The following is a 19,698-nucleotide window of genomic DNA, read 5'->3' on the forward strand; positions in this document are numbered from 1 at the left end:
CACACTTTGTTCTTTCAGTTATTAAGTGCATCATATATAATCTCCTTCAGTATTATCAACAGCTATCACATTTCTCAGGAGTGAGTTACCCTCCTCCCTCCCCAGCTCCTCCTGTTCCCCTTGAATCAGAATAAAATCTTGAATTAATGATATCTGCAATACATTCATGTTGGTTCTGTTCTATCCAAAGTTGGTTCAAAATCCAAAGTGTATGCTAACTGTCAATTGTATTCGACGATAGTGGTCCTGACAGAACTATACTACGACAACGTGCACTATTGGCGGATGTGATTGACCAACGGTTAAATGGAGAGGTTTAAAGGGGTTTGAGTGACTAATAAACAACATTTAACATGATAAAAAAAAATATTTATGTAATGTTATCCATGTTATATTTATATCTGCAACAACAATGTGAATTTTTATAAAGATCCGTTTGGCCATCAACTTAATGCGTCATTATTGGAACACACCTGCCGATTATTGGAACGCATCCATCATTTGAACGCATCCATTATTGGAACATATTTCCAATTATCCAAAATTTTGGGATAATTTTATCCATTATTGGAACGCATCCATTATTGTAACACACCTAAACGCTTTTTTTAAACACAATGGGAAAAATTAATGGTAATTTTTTTTAACGCATCCATTATTGGAACGCACAGTGTGGAACGTGTCCATTATTGGGACGCATCCATTATTGGAACATCAAAAATAGTTGGATAATTTTATCCATTATTGGAATTTTTTTATAATTTTATCCATTATTGGAACACATCCATTATTGGAACACACCTAAATGCTTTTTTTAAACACAATGGGAAAAATGAATGGGAAAAATTGTTTGAACGCATCCATTATTAAAACGCACGGTGTGGAACGAATCCATTATTGGGACGCATCCATTATTGAAACGCACGGTGTGGAACGTATCCATTATTGGAACGCACGGTGTGGAACGTATCCATTATTGGGACGCATGGTGTGGAACGTATCCATTATTGGGACGCATGGTATGGAACGTATCCATTATTGGAACGCACCTGAACACAATTTATTAATTTTTTTTACCTATGGGGAAAATGAATGGGAAAAATAGTTCCGGAACAAGGCCATTGAAAAAGTGGGCAGGCACTAATGCACTTTATTTGCCGTTGGCAAGACTAGAATGATCAACTGTCTGGTTATCCATAATTTTAATGGTTTTCTCGGCATTGTCCACGTTCCTGATGAGGGTCTCGAGACGCCTCTTGATCTTCTTCTGGTCCTCCAGAGCGCAGCTGATCACGACGCTCTGAAACTTCTGGTCCACAGGCACGGGTGGCGCGTCGGTCACACACGCGGCGTGGAGAGCCTGAAGTCTTCTTCGAGACGCCTCCATGTCCTCCAGCAGTTTCCCAGCGATCTCATCGATCATGGCTATGGCGTTCTTCAAGGCCTCCTCCTGCTGGCCACTTCTGATGGTGTCCACAGACACATGCACTGTTAAAGCCCTGCCCATGAGTCTGCTGGCGGTCAGAGAGAGCTCTTCCCGTTCCCCTGAAACACACGGTCAAATCCGCTTTAAAGGGGTCCTATAATGCCCTATTCACAAGATGTAAAATAAGTCTCTGATGTCCCCAGAGTGTGTGTGTGAAGTTTTAGCTCAAAATACCCCACAGATATTTTTATATAGCATGTTAAAATTGTACATTTTTGAGGGTGAACGCACCGCTTTTGAGTCTGTCCCTTTAAATGCAAATGAGCTGCTGCTTTCGGCACAGGGGGCGGAGCTTCGACAGCTTGCACACACATGCACTTTTATGTTTAAACCGGAGTCAGAAAGATGGAGAGACTCAAGAAGAATTTATGTACATTATGTGGAGTTATCTTCTAGATTAGCATATTCTGTCTTGATAATCTATAAATCGTGTTCCGGGGGCGGGGTTTATGTAAATTTTAGGGTTGGTGATGTCACTAACCCGGGAGGAATGTCGTGTAGTTCCTACCAGCCGTTTGTTGTAGTCCTTAAAAAACTATTTCTTTAAAAGCAAATATCTCCCTTTGCTTTGAACTTTGAGCGCTGTAACTTTGCAGATGTTGTTTATGATCAAACAGCAACATTACACACTAACTAAAGTTAGAAAAGTGAAATGATAATCATCCACCCCTTTAATGCGTGATCCATTAGAAGCTAAAGCACTTTACCATCACAAATGTTCCTCATTTCCTGGCTGTTCTGTATGGACTGGATCATCTCGACCAAGCTCTCTCTCTCCTGCTCCATCGCAGTGGCTTCCTCGCGAAAAGCCTCCACCCTGAGACACACACACACACACACATTATACCACACACAACTCTCTCAAACACACAGCAACCCAGCAGCAAAAGTGGAAACCATGCACATATAAACATCATCTGTGGGGGTCGGTGCCTTTATATCCCCAGTAAATCAAGATCTCACTGCCTTAAAATGTCAAACCATTTCAATGTTAAAGCTGTCTTTGTCATAAATAACACCATATGACCTCTTAAGCATATTGAAGTTGATTTAAACATTTTTTTTTTTTTTACTTTATTATTTGTTTTTTTATAACACAAAAGTTATATTTTTGGGAAAATGTAAAGACCCTTTCACACTAAAAGTGAAATAATAATCCTCAGGCTGAAGGACATGTGTACAGTAGAGGAAAGCAAACATGCAAACCTTACTATCTATCTATAGTCATTTCTGCTTATTAAACTGAATCATCGAAGGTCAGAAGCAAGTACATTGGTCAATAAAGTGAAATGCATAAAAATGTATGTTTTATTTAACATATTTAGTTATTTGAGGTTTGCATAGTATTCTGATTCTGCATTTCACTGATTTTATTCATTTTGAGGAATATTGAATATTTTTTTGTGCAAGTGAGATGAGTAAATGCTCACATTTAGTCTAGAACTACAATAAACATGTTCTCACACACTCACACACACACACACACGTCTCAACATTGGGACAGGAGAGCTGTCAGTCAATAAATGGGAAAACAAAGTAACTTGCGTTACTTATTTGAAAAAGTAACTCAGATATTTTGTTGTAAATTTTAAAAGTAATGCGTTACTTTACTAGTTACTTAAAGTAATCTGATTACGTAACTCAAGTTACTTGTAATGCATTTCCCCAACACTTAGTATCCCATTTTCATGATAAATACAACACTTACTTAACGTGATTTTTCCCCAAATGTTCACATTGTTGGGTTGGGTTTATCAGTCATGATTGCCCCTAATGTATAGAGTTTTTACTTTAACAATTATAATAAAGGTTTTAAGCGTGTCCGAGTTATTGTCCACTCTCTTATTTTTTACTTCTAATTAAAGTTGGAAAAGTGAGATTATTTTAACTATTTTGACAAACTTTATATCAAATTTCACTGAGGTTAACCTCACCGCTTCCACTCTGTTAAACCAATAAATATTTTTAAAATTACAATTTCAAAACCATGATATTTTTTATTTGATAAATCTTCAATGTTAGCTTAGTTTTGCTCAGACGGGCTGATTTTAGGTCAGAATGTCCAAATCAGTTTATGTTTAAAGTTGAAGAAGTAGTGTATTTGGTTTATTTAACATATTGTTTCATATCAAAATCCAATTCAAACAAAAGTAATATTGTAAATGGATGTGAGAAATAGGAAATCATCCATTTTTTTATACCACTTGTCCACCCTGTTACTATTTTGTCCAATCTATCACTTTATCCACCCTGTTAAGCAGTTTTTTAAACAATAATTTAATAAAAATATAAATAATTCAGTGACAGTGAAAATGTATCGAGTAGGCTATTAATAATGTACGTTAAAAAATGAACAAGAAAATCCTTTTAGGCATTTGTATCTGAAAAGGAAAAAGGTTTATATTCTGATCATTTATTATCTGATATGCTTTTAAAGGGACAAAATAACATGTGTTTTTAAAGAAAATGTACAAATGCATTAGCATCATTGTTCATGTGTCCCTAACAGTGGACATTTTTGATCTACCATTTCATTGATTTTGTTTAATAAATGGTTAGATTTATTTACCTGAGCTTGACCAAAAAATAAAATAAAAATGTTTTACATCCCATATCATGATTACACAAAAGTGTAAATATAGTTCGATTTTCTAAATTGTATGATCTCCAAAAAGCACCAAAAGTTCAAAACCACCTTCACTTTATAGCGAGGTTTTATAATGTGTTCTTACCATACAGTTCTGGAATTTAAGTTTGGAGGACAGAATTCATAAACATTTTTTAATTATGGTTTTTGAACTCAATACATCATCACTGCTAGAAAAGAAAAAATCTGTTTGTTAAAGTTTGACTAGATCTGCAGCCCTTGTGACAACAGTCCTCACAGAAAATATCTGGGTCACACTTTAGAGGGGTCACTTAACATGCACGTATTTTAAAATAACTAACATTACAATGTAAAAACACGAGTGCATTGTGTCAAATATGTATTTAAATGTTAACACATAAAGGCATAGTTTAAAGACGGACTCAATATTGTTTTGCATTCCACAAAAACTATATTTTTCATACAATTACACGTTTAGACACGTGTTGAAAACAGAAATGCTTGTACGATAAAAAAAAGTTGCATTTGCAATGTTTGAAAAAAAAATGTTAATGTACAGTTGCGGCAATACACAACTCTATTATTTGAGCAAATCCTCATGGATAATTTTAGATCTCGTCTAAAGAGTCAATATCCACTAATCTCACCTCATTTCAATTTGATCCAGATTTTCCAGCAAGCGTCCGGACCGGTCCGCCATTGACATGGTTCGGGTGAACTTGCCTTTATCGTTCATTTTAGCATTAATTTTAGCTTGTGCCATATCTGCTGCTGTTTAACGGGTGCAGTGACCTATAGGTTATATATATATGCCAGAGAAACACACCCGACCCGAGCATATAGCGATGTCCGGTCAGCAAGTGAATCGTTCACTTAGACGGATTCAGTAGAATCGATTCGCACAGCGTTTGCAAATCACTGGTCAGCTGTAAAGTTACATTTAAGTCTTTTTTTCAAACAGGTAAAACATTAATCGGAAACAAAACATGCAAGTTAGAGAGTAACAGCGCCAAAATGTAACGATTTTGCAGATGACAAAGTGGCGCTCATTGATTTCTATAAATTAAAAGTAATGTAACATCTTTAAATTACGCTTAAACAGTAGTAAAATACAAAATCAAAATGTTAAAACAACAACTCAAATGAAAAGACCCACGCGAAAAACTTTGTGTGATGATGACTCAAAAGAATCGCTTAATTAAATTCGAAACCGTTTGTTGGAATGAATCACCCAAAAGAATCGATTCTCTGAACTGAATCGACTCCTCAGCGCTATCGACCACCTTCTAGCGGTTTCCAGCGCTCTTGAGTAACATCTCCAAACATGGGCTGGAACTGCCCTGGGTAATTCACTCCTTCAGACACGAGTGTAGGAGTTCACCTCTGGGATTGCAGAGGAGGGTGGGATCCGCTTTAGGGTCAAGATGACATCAGAGAAAAGACAATAACCAGAACACAATGAGATATTGCTCAGGCAGGAACAGGCAAACGCCATTTGAATTACTTTCCTTTATTTAAACTTAAAAGAAAAAATACAGAAAGAACAGAAAAACATGTTTAATGGCTACAGTGCATGGACAACATGGGAAAACAGGTCAGTTTCTCTTTCCTTATCAAAACTCCTGTAAGCTTCTTTTCAATGCTTCTTCCATCTCTGCAAAATGAGAAAATAGAAAAAAAAAAGAAAAAAAATCAGTTATTGTTACAATGCATCGATCAAATTGTATGCAGATTTATAATTCATCCAGCCAGTGATTACTCATACTAACATGATGACGGATGCAGTGACACAATGTTAAACATCTGTGGTTACACCCAAACCCAGCACCATATATGTGCTCCTGAGACCCTCATAAAATCCCATCTATTACAATAAATCTCACACTGAGACGGAGTTCCGTAAAAATGAAACATACCCACAATGATAATACTCTTCATGCATGCAAAGCTGGCAAAATAAACATCTGATTAATGCATGAACAGTGCATCTCAACACTACAGAAGTACAGGCGAAACTCGGAAAATTAGCGTGCAAAAGTAGGGCTGTAAACGATTAATCGCGAATAATCGAATCCAAAATAAAAGTTTGTGTTTACATAATATATGTGTGTGTATTGTGTATAATTATTTTGTATAAATACACACACATGCATGTCTATATTTAAGAAAATTGTGTTATTTATATATAAAATAGTTCTATTTATATATAATATAAATCATATAAAAATACATATGCAGTATATAAATGTATAAATATATAATATAAAAATTTATCAAATATATACATGCATGTGTGTGTATTTATAAATACAAAATAATTATACACAATACACACACATATATTATGTAAACACAAACTTTTATTTTGGATTCGATTAATCATGATTAATCGTTTACAGCTCTATGCAAAAGTTCATTTCAGTAATTCAAACTAAAAGGTGAAACTAATATATTATATAGACTCATTACATGCCAAGTGAGATATTTCAAGCCTTTATTTGTCATAGTTTTGATGATTAGAGTTTACAGCTTATGAAAACCCCAAATTTAAAATTAGAAAGGTTTTTATAATAATCATCAAAATGATAACAAATAAAGGCTTGAAATATCTCACTTTGCATGTAATGAGTCTATATAATATATTAGTTTCACCTTTTAAGTTGAATTACTGAAATAAATGAACTTTTGCACCATATTCTCATTTTTGGAGTTTCATCTGTACAGCACCGCCTCCACACGGTACATATCTTTAATCATCATGATGACCCACCAATATCCAACTCTTTAGATTTCATGGCCTCATCCGTACTCAAGGCCAAAGCCAGCTTCATGTCATGATCAAATGTATCTAAGGAGAAATAAACATTGGTCATGTTTTCCATGCAACAGTACTAAGATCAAATGAACATTGCAAATCTAAAATGAAATATTATGGACGAACCGAAAAACCAGAGAAGAGAAAGGTGAAGACCTACAGTACCTTCATCTTCAAAATCTTGAGACACGCACACTTCTTTTTTAACACCAAGAGCACTTGAGGTAACGGCATTCTTCACATCTTGAAACTCTTTCACTGAAAAACAAACATTGTGTTACTGTGATTGCACATAACATCTATCTTTCAATCATGAATAACAGTCAAATTTGTCCAGACTGGTATAACTAATCTATAATTCAATACTGTGCTGCAGGGATGATGTATTTTTGCCTGAATAAGGTCTGTGGTGAACACAAGCTCAAGATATTATTATATTATAAAACGCATCAGTGTGATTTGATAAAAAGCTTTTACTTGTCTTGAAAAAGGTTGCTATCAAGTGTCTCAATGGGACTGCAGAGGATGAGATTAACTCATCTACTCACACAGCTTTGTGATTATAACCACACTTTTGCACACTATTCCAACTAAACTTTCCGGATTTTTTTCATTTTTATTAAAAAGAGTAAAAGAGCTTAGTAATGGTGATGTTGAAGTCATGTGACAGCAGTGTTGTTCGTTTACAGCCTACGTTTAGTTTTTTCTTCTACATTCAAAAGTTGTGTTTGTGAAGATTATCACGAAGAACAAAACGTGCAAGGATCATAAGCTTTTGTTGTATTTCCTGCAATAATCCATAAGCCAATGGAAAATCCAATTGGGTTTTTGTCGAGGGGATCGGGTGATGCAAACCTACGGGTTGGACTAAAATACATCATCACTACAGCGCTCTATTGGCTTAGTTCAATTCAGAAGTAAAATTTCCTGATAATTTACTCACCCCCACGTCATCCAAGATGTTCATGTCATTCTTTCTTCAAAAGAAATTAAGGTTTTTGACCAGGATGTTTCTCCATATAGTGACTTCAATGGGGTCCAGATGTGAGTTTCAGTGCAGCTTCAAAGTCTCGACACGCTCCCAGCCGAGGAATAAGAGTCTTATCTAGACAAACCAGCGGCCATTTTATAAAAAAAATATATATTTATATACTTTACAGCCACAAATGCTCATCTTGCACTGGCTGTGATGCACCACACTTTACGTAATCATGTTGAAAGTTTACGTGTGTTCCGGTTAAAAAATGTCGGGTAGGGTGAAAATCTCATTGTCCAACATCGTTGGTTTACTTTTTATAAAAAATTTTTTTGTAAATGGCGTTTGACTTAGGCTGTTTACACGGAAAAGATCTGAAGAGAAAACGCAAAAGTGGCGTTGCGTTATGACTTTTTATTCTGCGCTTAGACGAGCGGTATGGGGGGGGGGAATCTGCGTGCATATGGTGACGCAAAAGTGTGTGAAATTCGATGTAGTGTGCACTCCAGGCGGCTAGGTGGCGATGTGAAGCACTGACACACAACAACACCAAGTCCACGCGCCTGCGTACAACCTTCCTTCTACTTCTCTCCCTAGCAGACTTCTGCGTTTTTACCCTTTAGACGGGAACGCGACGGTGGAGCGTTTTTAAGATTTCCACTCTGGAGGGTGGTTTCACTTCTTTGCGTTTCTAAGCCCCAAAAACGCGGTCGCAGTGCAAAACGAAAGGCATTTTCACCCGCGAGCGTTCTCGTGTAAACAGGGCCTTAGTCCTTGCACGATGGCTTTATAAACACTAGGTCTGTTCTTCCTCCTACATCACGCTTGACCTTACAACATGATTACGTAAAGTGTGGCGCATCACAGCCAAGTCAGCAATATTTCTGATGATTTATTGGCGTGAAGTTTCGTGCACAATGGCAAACAGGAGTGTAACATTCAGGGATTGAAATTAACACCCGCCAATCCGCCAAATACGGGTAAAACTGAACTTTGGTGGGTAACGCTGTCAAATCACGAGCCAATTTGGCGTGTTTTCTGTTTACTCACTTTGCTGGGAAAGTTCGTGTAGCCAAATCTGCGCGGATTTAGCGCAAATATGCAACTCGTGAGTCATCATGATATATTAAATACAGCGTACTGCGCAGAATCTGCGCATTTCTGGCTTACTTGAACACACACGTCACTAAGCAACAAACAACGGTGCGCTTGCTCACTTGCATTGAAGTAATAGCGAATATTAAAAAGCATTTGGTTAACAGAAAATACATTGTTATTTTCCAACATCCTACATGTTCTGTGTATTGTATTGATCTGTCCACCTAAAACAACTTTTTTGGTTAAAAAAAAAAGGCCTTTAAAATCGATTCCCTATTTTCATTTTCGAATCTTGGGTTGGTTGGTCCGATCGATTGTGCAATCGATTTTCGAGCGTAAAGTGACAGCCCTAGTCACTATATGGAGAAACATCCTGGATTGTTTTTCTCAAAAACCTTAATTTCTTTTCGAGTGAAGAAAGAAAGACATGAACATCTTGCATGGCGTGGGGATGAGTAAATTATCAGGACATTTGTGAACTAATCTTTTAAGGTGGAAAGGAAAAACCAAGCCAGTGACTTGATCCTCCATGAACCTCACCATTCCTCTGAGGGAAGATCTCCTCAGCGTCGATAACACTGCCGGTGGAGGCTGGTTTACCGTCTGTGGCGCTGGGTCGGGAACAAGCGCAAGGCTCTGACTGGCAGTGATGCTTATGGTAGTGTGAATGGAAACTGGGCACATCTTTGTGGCTCTGTGAGCAAATGGTGCACAGAACATCAAACCGTTTCTCACTGCCCTGGGTCTTGTGTTGTAGGAGGATGTGCGTCTTCATCTCCGCGTAGGCCGGCGTGTTTTTGTCGCACTGGCGGCAGCAGTATCTGCATTTATTCTCGACGGCCAACTGTTTCATGCACTTAGTGAAAAATTCTTTCCTTTCCTCTCTGCTTTTCTCAGAGCCCATGCAAGGACAGAGTTGGGAAGTACTCTCCACAGCGCTCGCCTGGGGATTATTCCCAGCCGTTTCCAAGCGGTAGTAATCGTGGCTATGCAGACTGTCGTAGTGCTCCTGAAACTCGTTCTCGGTGTCATACAACATGCTTTCGCAGAGTCCACAGAAGTAGCGGAGGACGATGTCGCCACCGTGCTCGTTGGCGCAATGGCGTCGCAAAGTGGACTCTTTAAAAAACTTCTGCGGACAGTGGCCACAAGCAAACCTTTGGAAACTATGGCTGCTCAAATCCCCGCAGTGTGTGCGCACCGACGCCTCCGAGTCGAAGAGATCCTCACACATTCGACAGAGCCAAGACTGGACTTTCGGAGGCGAGACGCGAGAGGAACTTGATGGCCGGAGGATTTTGGTTTCCGCACTCGTTGACGGTTTAGGGGACATACTAGACGAGACACGGTCGTCTGAAGCGTCTTCTCTTTCTTGGTAATAGTTGTGTCCTCTATGGCTCACACCAATATGAGCCATGATGTCTTCCATCCTTGGCATTTCCACTTTGCACTTTCTGCAGTGGAAAAGAAAGTTGGATAAGTGAGCGCCACCGTGGAACCGGCTCATATGCAAGCGCGCTATAGACGACTCTCCCATTAACTTTCCACACACTGCGCATTTGTGGAAGATCTGATTTGCCGCTTGGATGTGTTTTCTGGCAGTTTCCTCCTCTGTGAAGCGCAGACCGCATTCACAGAACCAGGCGAGCTGTAACCGTTTTCCTGGTTTGGCTTGGGAATCTAAGCTAGCCGGTCTTTTTCGCTTGGCTAAAGGCCCGGTTGAATCGTTTTCGGTGCCCTTCTGAGCGTTTCTGCTTTCACAGTAGTTGCTGTAGTAAAGAAGGGCTCTGGTCATGCTGCCGACTCTCTCCACCTCGTGTTGCATGAGCTCTTTGTGCTCCTCCATCTGAGCCACGCTGAGGAACGGTTTGAGGCACGAGGAGCATTGACCCGTCACCGCCATCTTCCTCATGATGTCAGCCACGCTTTGATCGGCAGTGGCAATAGCGCAGCCATGTCTGCATTGCACACTGGGAAACAAAACAAGAAGGATAGAGTTGTTAGTGCACAACAAAACCTGGATCTCAACGATGCAAAGGTGAACTTAAAGGGATACTTCACCTCTGGAAAGATGAATGTGTATTTAAAATGGGTCATTTATGTAGTAGAAATGTGAAATTATTTTTGAATTTGGAGCCTTCTAGACTGAGAAAAGCCAGAAAATGTATTTGTGGCTCATGTGGATGAAAGATAACAACTCCCAGAATGCACTTGCTTCGCTGCCCTACAAGGCCACGCCTACCGGTAAGAGATCGCAGTAAACAACATACAACAAGGCTAGGCTACTAGTGAGTTTCCGTGACGAGTCTGCCCGGGATTTCGAGACCGCCCAAAATGTCCGGGATTCGGCTTTTGCGTTCTAGTCGCCATTCATCATGTTTACTGCGGCGAGCGGGACGAGACTGACGGCCGCGGGAGAACGACGAGCAGGACGAGACTGACGGCCGCGGGAGAACGACGAGCAGGACGAGACTGACGGCCGCGGGAGAACGACGAGCAGGACGAGACTGACGGCCGCGGGAGAACGACGCGAGGCCGGTGGCGTGATTACTGATGAGCGACTCCTGTGAGACGCATCAGTCTCGTATCTCTCACTCACGGAGCGGGAATTGTCTTAGCAATGTTAAAACGCACATCAACCGATCACTTGTTTAGCGTTCATGTAAACACTACATTCAGATTCACCAATCGGAATGAATTCAGTTAGATTGAAACAAAAGGTGTGCATGTAAACAATGAATGGCGACTGCAGAAAGCAAAAGCCGAAACCCGGACATGTCTGGGAAAAAGAGGATGGTAACCGCTACTACTCAGCTTTCTCCACAGAATGAGAGCCTGTTAGCTTAGCTTCCAATAAAAGATGGCTGACACTATTTATACATTCTGTGAGTGAGATCCCTCCCTCTATGGGCGGGTTGAAGACATGCGGATCTAGCGCCTCCTACTGGCAGTAGTTTTTAGCCTCTGGCCAAAAAATCCTCAGATGACGCAAAATGACGATTTTTGCCTCATCTGAGGATTTTTTATAGACAAAAAAATGCATAAATCTCTCGTCTCAGGGGGATATGAGGGAGGGAAGCACGGTAAATTCGAAAAATACTACAGGTTTTCTACTGATACAAAGCTTAATGCTAAATCCTGAAATTTAAGGATTTGTTTACTTTCAGAGCTCAAATTTCCTGATAATTTACTCACGTCATCCAAGATGTTCATATCTTTCTTTCTTCAGACGAAAAGAAATTAAGGTTTTTGAGGAAAACATTCCAGGATTGTTCTCCATATAGTGACTTCAACGGGGTCATGTTGGAAAGGTCACGCGTGTTCCGGTTCAGAAATGTAGGAAAACTCCTCTCATGTTCTGCTCCAACTTCAAAATCATCCAACATCATTGGTTTACCTTTTTTTTTATGTTTTTGTAAATGGTGTTTGACTTAGTCTTTGCACGTTGGCTTTGTAAAGACTAGGTCGCGTTACTTTCGCCTACGTCACGCGTGACTAGGGCTTTTTCGATTTTTAAAATGTGGTCGATTCAAAATCGATTCTCAAACGCCAAAAATCTATTTTTTCCATATTTATTTATACCTATCACCCAAAAGCCAGTATTAGTTTTCCTACAGTGTTCATAGGCTTGTAGCCTCCATGTTATAGCGAATGCTGTGAGATTTTATGTTAGTTTTATCTTAAACATAAAATAACCTGATCCTGATTGGTCAAGGAATGCGACTGTTCTGACTTGTCTAAGTTTCAGCATACATTTTTCATCTTGCATCAAAATCCTGTCTATTTATTGTATGCGTTTGAAGTTGGGTTTAATGTACCCAAGAGTACCTAAAATAAAAAGAGTTTAATATACAGGTTTGTGGCTCTACTTCTTTTTATTAATTAACCACTCGTAAACTTATGTTCACCGTTTAAAAATAAATAAATATAGGATTTGTATTAAATCTATATTCATTGAGTCGAATCGGGAATCGAAATCGAATTTAGAATCAAAATTGAATCGAGAATTGAAATCGAATTCAGAGCTTGCGAATCGAAATCGAATCGGAACATCTGATTCGATACCCAGCCCTACGCGTGACCTTTCAACGTGATCACATAATGTGTGTAGCATCACAGCTAGTGCAAGATGAGCATTTGTGGTTAAAAGTATATAAATGTTTATGTTTTAAAAAAAGTGAGCGATGGTTTGTCTAGATAAGACTCTTATTCCTCGGCTGGGATCGTGTCGAGACTTTGAAGCTGCACTGAAACTCACATTTGGACCTTCAACCATTGGACCATTGAAGTCACTATATGGAGAAAAATCCTTATGTTTCTTTTCCTCAAAAACCTTCATTTCTTTTCGACTGAAGAAAGAAAGACATGAATATCTTGCATGATGTGGGGATGAGTAAATTATCAGGACATTTTCATTCTAAAGTTACTAAATAGGAGCACTTTTAATCCAAGAAAACACCAATGTAAACTCACTTGAAGTGTGCTCTGGCCTCCATATGCGAGGCGAGCACCTTAGAGCAGACCGTGCACTTGACGTTGAAGCTGATATCCTTACATAGAGCGATTAAGCGGTTCTTGGCGTACCGGGGAACTGGCACGGGCACGGCAGACGGTTTTGCTTCTGGAAGACAAAACATGAAATGCAAGGTTAAATAAAATGTTCAAAATAAATTAATTAATTAATGATAAAACTTGATCAGAAAGCTGAATGCTGATATTTCTGAACAAACAGGAATTGATCAAAGATACAGGACAAACATGTCAAGATGTATTTTTTTAGCGGTCTGGTCCAGACCATTGTTTACAGTCCTGGAAAGATCATGATGCATGTGTAGTGTTGACTTGATTGTTGAAGAGCACACACCACAGAGAGCGATGGACTGGGTGAAGTGGTTTTTTGCAGACATGTGCAGAAGGCATTCGTCCCTGGTGTTGAAGAGGAGGTAACAGGCAGGACATGCAAAGCACACGATCAGCTGATAGGTCTGTGAACGGCTGTGGCCATTAGCGTCAGACGAGGACACCTACAGATGACATCAAGCACAAGAGACAAAGCAAGCTTAATGCCACTTCATATTTCCATTATAAAGACAATTAAGTAAAAATATTAAACTGGTAATATTGTACAACATATTTGTGACCCTGGACCACACACCAGTCACATGGGTCAATATTCTGAAATTGAGCTGTATACATCATATGAAAGCTGAATAACTAATCTTTCCATTGATGTGTGGTTTGTTAGGACAGGACAATATTTGGTCGAGATACAACTATTGTAAATCTGGAATCTGAGGATGCAAAAAAATGTAAACATTGAGAAAATCTCCTTTAAAGTTGTGCATTTATGTTCACGATTGTGCTGCATTCACTCACAAAAATACATGTTTTATATATTTACGGTAGGAAATTTACTAAATATCTTCATGGAACATGATCTTAATATCCTCATGATTTTTGGCATAAAAGAAAAATCTATAATTTTGACCCGTACAATGTGTAGTTGGCTATTGCCACAGATATACCCGTGCGACTCCAGACGGGGTTTGTGATCCAGGGTCACATGTGGATGTTTAAAGCCGCTGTTAGTGGTCAGTTAGGGGTCAGATGTTAGTGTGTGTGTGTGCGTATGTGTGTGTGTGTGTGCACATCAGAGGTTAGTTGTCACAACGAGAGAGAAAACATTAAGCTGCTAAATCTCCAACCTCCGGAGAATCCCCTGTTTATAACAAACGCTGAACAGAGGAGAGTCTGCTGGAGAAAAGAGAACGAGACAGAGCTCGTAATAAAACAAGAATCAACATCGGCTCGGCTTTTCAGAGATGGGAAGGACTGAGGGATCTGAGATGTTGTAAAAGCGATGTGGAGATGATTGCATTTTTATAACTCAACAGGAGAGTAAGGCCATATGAAGCTCTCTAACAGTTCATTATGAAGCATTATCTATTGTGAAGATCATTTCAATATGGTTGTTGATAATTCAAATATCCATACAGAATGTCAGTTTTCAGAAATCACACAGAACAAAATTAAACGGTTATGATGTTATCATTGAATAAATGGCGTTAACAATGTTTTAAAAAATGCACTAACATGTTAACTTTGGAAAAAAATGTACTAGGGCAAAAAACATTTAAATGACCACTTTAAAGGCACACCGCGGACTTTGTGACCTAAAGATTTGAAGCATACGAGTTATTTTAAATGATTCCTCAGGCCAATATACAGCGCTTGACACTAGCAATGCTCCGAGCGGGGCTGCCCTCTTGAAATACCGCCTATGTAAGTTTGGAGAAGACACACCGTCTTTGGACAGGTCATGTGACCTGGAGAACGAATCACTTTACGACCGTCACGTGACCACAAGCTCTGATATACTCAAGGAGCTAACGCTTTTGCTTTAGAGGCAAGGAAAAAGTTTAAAACTGCTTCTGAGGAGGCAAAAAAGAGAAAACGCGAGAGGGATCGTGGATCTCTTCTTGACTTTTGCGACAGTGCTGCGCCGCTTGTGGCCTCTAAGGGCGCTCGACGTGAAAGTTACAGGTCTAGCGCCCCTAGTGGCCATAAGTTCTGCGGTGTGCCTTTAACAACAATAAAATCATGAAAACTGAAAACATTAATAAAAAATTAAACCTTCGACTCCAGGTGTTCCATCCATGACTCTTTAGAGCTGAAGTGGCGTCCACAGGCCACACACGCGAAGACTGAAGACGGGCTGCCTTTCAGGGTGATCGTGGGGTCGCAGGGGGAATGATCAAAGCTGCCAACAAAAGAGAAAAAACAAAATAATAATTTACATTTATGCATTTGGCAGACGCTTGTTTTATCCAAAGCGACTTGCATTGCATTTCACCGTACACATTTACAATCTTATCAGTTCTTGCTTTCCCTGGGAATTGAACCCATGACCTTGGCGTTGCAAGCACCAACGCTCTACTGGTTGAGCTACAGGAAAGCTGAGTGGAAGTTGTAAATGTGTAATTTTTTTTCAAATTCAACTGTAAATAAGAAATCTGGGCAATCTTGCAACCGTTTCAGATGTCCCTCCAGCAAAGGCACGTTGTCGTAGACTCTGCCGCAGTTGATGACCGGGCAGGTTTGCGGAGAAACCCTCGCTGGACCAGGAGCCGATCTGCGTCTCCACAGTGAGCAGGAGTTAATGCTGCCAGGCTGTAGTCCTGTGCAAACCACACAACATGAGCACCAGAACACACACACACACTCATATTAGTTGAGCCCCTTTCACACAGTGTGTTGATCCTGGGAAATTGCCGTAAAAATTGCTAGAGTGCCTTCTGTGTGAACGCAAACACGTCCCGGGATTGATGCCGGGATGGGGACCTACCGTATTTTCCGGACTACAAGTGGCACGTTTTTTCATAGTTTGGCTGGTCCTGTGACTTATAGTCATGTGCGACTTATATATCAAAATGAATTCATACTGACTGAGATGAAGCAAGAGAAAACATTACCGTCTACAGCCGCAAGAGGGCGCTCTAGTTAGCGGAGTCGTTCAGAAGCGACACCGAGGAAGAACTCAATATATTCAGTGTTGAGGAGTGAGATCGGGAGCTTGGTGAACTTGCTGACCGGTAACTTGTTGGACTCGCTGGCGTATGTTAATTTAGCCTATTCAGCCTCCCAGGTATATGTTCTTTATGCTATTGTGCAGCTGAATAACTGTTAATGTGTTACGCTAACACACCGGACACTATTCAGCTGTTGTTCTGTGTGCTGTTGTGGAGCTGAATAACTTGCCTTTCCAGAATAAATGTCTGTTCTTGGTCTTGGATTTTGTGAAATAAATATCTAAATAAATGCAACTTATAGTGCAGTGCGACTTATATACGTTTTTATCCTCTTCATGACGCATTTTTTGACTGATGCGACTTATACTCCAGAGCGACTTAAAGTCCGGAAAATACGGGTAGTAACATTGGATAGGATCAGTCCCAGAACGCGCCCTGTGTGAACAAAAGCCAGGACCAATCCCGCAAGGAGTGTGTCGTAGTGATGACGCACGGGCCTTTCTACGACCTACGCTACAGCACACGGGGAACGAGCCACTCGGCAAACCCAGCGGCGCTACTGGGGAGCATGGACTCGTCTGCGTGTGGAAGTGACGAAGAGTTATCAGCAGATCTGACATCTGACAGGAGTTGTCTCATCCTGACGTCACGTTTCTCTACGGGATGTGTGTGAACGCACTCACAGATTCCGATCACTGGCAGTGTGAATGAACCAAAATCACAAACGATCACATCATCCGTGTATTCTCCGGGAGTCTCCGTGTGAAAGGGGCTTTGGGGTTACCGAACACTACAGACCTGGCATTTGTAGCCAAATGTCCACACAACGCTTGGCATTATCTCTGTCATTATTGCTCCGGCTGACCGCCAGCTCGTGCCGTCCATGTGCTTGCTGGGAAATAATCTTCTCCTACAGTACAAATCACAAAATCCTGCTGTAAGAATGTCATTCATCGTCTGGGTTTCAGAGGTGCTTTTCCCAATATACAATCTCCATTGGCATTACAAGCCATAAAACACATAGATGTATAATTTTACTTTGATACAAACATGCAATTTGGTTTTGGTAAACATTTCACCCTTTTCAACCTGGTTTTGATTTATAAATCTATCATTCATATAAGTCACTTTTTCGAAATCACTCAGAACAGAATTTAAAGGTTTTAATGGCATTACTGAATAAGTGCATTAAAAAGTAAAATAAAATGAACACCATTAAACATTTAAATCACATATGGCAACACGTTAACCTCGAACATTGAATATTCAGGGGGGAATTACACAATCCTCTTAAATTAAATATTTTTCACAATTCACTGTCTTCACAGGAATTATAATAAAAATATAATATAAATATAATTATTCAAAGCTTGTTTTCCAAGTAACAAACCAAACCAAACCTGCTCTGAGAAGAATCACATTATAAACTTTGAAAAAAAAATTCAAGGTGAAAAATGTTCCCATGAAACATTGCAAATTAAATAATCATATTTTTTTTTATAGTAAAATATAAAATTATATTTACATATACATAAATATACATATATGCACACACATGTATATATATACACACATATATATAACCACACATATATATACACACATATATGCACACATATACACATATATATATATATAATTGTACATTCAAATCTTTCAATTTCACTGCATTCTTTTCTAAAGAGTTTTATAATTTAACACATTTAATAAATTAAAACGTATACCTGTTGATAAATACAAACAATATCCCTACATATTATTATAAAATATTCATTTATATATGAATATGCAAATAAGTACTTTGAGATAGTAGAAAGCTGTGGCTTCTACAGAAGCATATGCTCACTCAATCTCAAGTGATAGTATATACAACTGCATTTTTTGTAATCCCTGAGGAAAGAGAAGAGGCAAACCTTGAACGCTTTGCACTTGTCAGCCCTCTCCTGTTTCTCCACCGCGACCTGTCGTGCCAGCCGGTCCAGCGTGGACACAGCATGAGCGCGCTGACGGTCAACCTGATCCTCAATCTGACCACAACACACACACACACACAGTCAAACCAAAAATTAATCAGACACCATTTTTGATATTGTTTTACTAGTGTGTGCAGGACAGTATAGTTCATTTATGTAAGTGAGGAGAGCAAAATACAGTAAACTGTGACATATTATTCCCAGAAATTCTTCATACAGTGACTACCAGTACAATTAAGGACCAAGATTATTCAGACACTTTGAGCTGATCATGTTTTGCTGAAGTGTTTTGTCTTTAATTGCTAATGCTCTTTTTACACACACACTGAACACAATGAAGCATTGCTTGGTCACTGGTTGAGCTAAACTGGTATTATCTAATTGTGTAGTTAAATTTAACTGACAGATATTCAACATAATTCATGTGTGAGACAGTCTAACAGAAGGATGGACAAAACCTGTCAAATATCATATTATATTACCATTTTCTAAACTATAGCGAATAAACTGTGATAATGTGAGAAATGTTGAAGGCGTCTGAATAGATTTTGGTTTGGCTGTATATTCAACAAGGATGCATTACACAGTAAATACATTATTTTAATCAATTCCATTTCAAATAAATACTGTTCTTTGGAATCTCCCATTCATCAAAGTTCACTGTATTCACTGAAATACAGCATATTAATAATCTGAAATTAACATGTTAGAATGATAGACAATAGAATTTTTCATAATTCTTCATAATAGAAGTAGAAGGATCACGTGACACTGAAGACTGGAGTAATCTATATTTTCCTAGACATCCACACTACTGCGTTTTAGTTTAGAAACGGAGAATTAAAACGAATACGATCTCCGTCCACACCAGTGTTTTAGCTGCGTATTAGAATTGGGTCCCACTTTATATTAAGTGGCTTTAAGTACTATGTACTTATATTGAAAAATAAGTACAATGTACTTATTGTGTTCAAGTTTTATTGTAAAACACTTTTGCTGCTATTGCGTCTTCACTAAAACGTAGTCTGGACGGGAGGTGCAAACGTAGCAAAAGGTCTCCGTTTCTAAACGAAACCGCAGTAGTGTGGATGGGGCCTCACACTCACACACTCAAAATGGATTCAGCACAGGTTTGACGTCGGATGCCCTTCCTGACGCACACTCACACACACTCCTATGGCCAATTTGGCATGTCCAATCCACCTAACCTGTA

General features: G+C 39.2%; 2 protein-coding genes across 5 annotated transcripts in view; both read right to left on the reverse strand.

The window, feature by feature from the left end:
- Positions 1-1,012: 1,012 nt before the first annotated feature.
- bag2 (BCL2 associated athanogene 2) lies at positions 1,013-4,974 on the reverse strand. The gene is made up of 3 exons (XM_079634724.1): positions 4,742-4,974; positions 2,194-2,303; positions 1,013-1,545 (listed from the first exon to the last, which is right to left on the reverse strand). The coding sequence occupies exons 1-3, from the start codon at positions 4,855-4,857 to the stop codon at positions 1,151-1,153; spliced, it is 621 nt and encodes a 206-aa protein (XP_079490850.1). The 5' UTR covers positions 4,858-4,974; the 3' UTR covers positions 1,013-1,150.
- A 549-nt stretch (positions 4,975-5,523) lies between these two features.
- Positions 5,524-19,698, reverse strand: part of znf451 (zinc finger protein 451) — a 28,634-nt gene continuing 14,459 nt past the window's right edge. For 2 of the 4 annotated variants that reach the window (XM_079634688.1, XM_079634686.1), the window contains 10 exons: positions 18,426-18,539; positions 17,311-17,422; positions 16,014-16,161; positions 15,617-15,743; positions 13,848-14,007; positions 13,457-13,604; positions 9,524-10,953; positions 7,075-7,167; positions 6,865-6,942; positions 5,566-5,748 (listed from right to left, as the gene is read on the reverse strand). In XM_079634688.1, the coding sequence (XP_079490814.1) occupies positions 5,708-5,748; positions 6,865-6,942; positions 7,075-7,167; positions 9,524-10,953; positions 13,457-13,604; positions 13,848-14,007; positions 15,617-15,743; positions 16,014-16,161; positions 17,311-17,422; positions 18,426-18,539 (2,451 nt within the window). In that variant the 3' untranslated portion in view covers positions 5,566-5,707. Of the gene's footprint in view, positions 5,749-6,010; positions 6,043-6,864; positions 6,943-7,074; positions 7,168-9,523; positions 10,954-13,456; positions 13,605-13,847; positions 14,008-15,616; positions 15,744-16,013; positions 16,162-17,310; positions 17,423-18,425; positions 18,540-19,698 lie in introns of all 4 variants that reach the window. The other 2 variants (XM_079634689.1, XM_079634687.1) reach the window with 2 other exon arrangements.

Source organism: Phoxinus phoxinus, assembly GCF_949152265.1.
Source record: "Phoxinus phoxinus genome assembly, chromosome: 14".
NCBI classification, from domain to species: domain Eukaryota; kingdom Metazoa; phylum Chordata; class Actinopteri; order Cypriniformes; family Leuciscidae; genus Phoxinus; species Phoxinus phoxinus.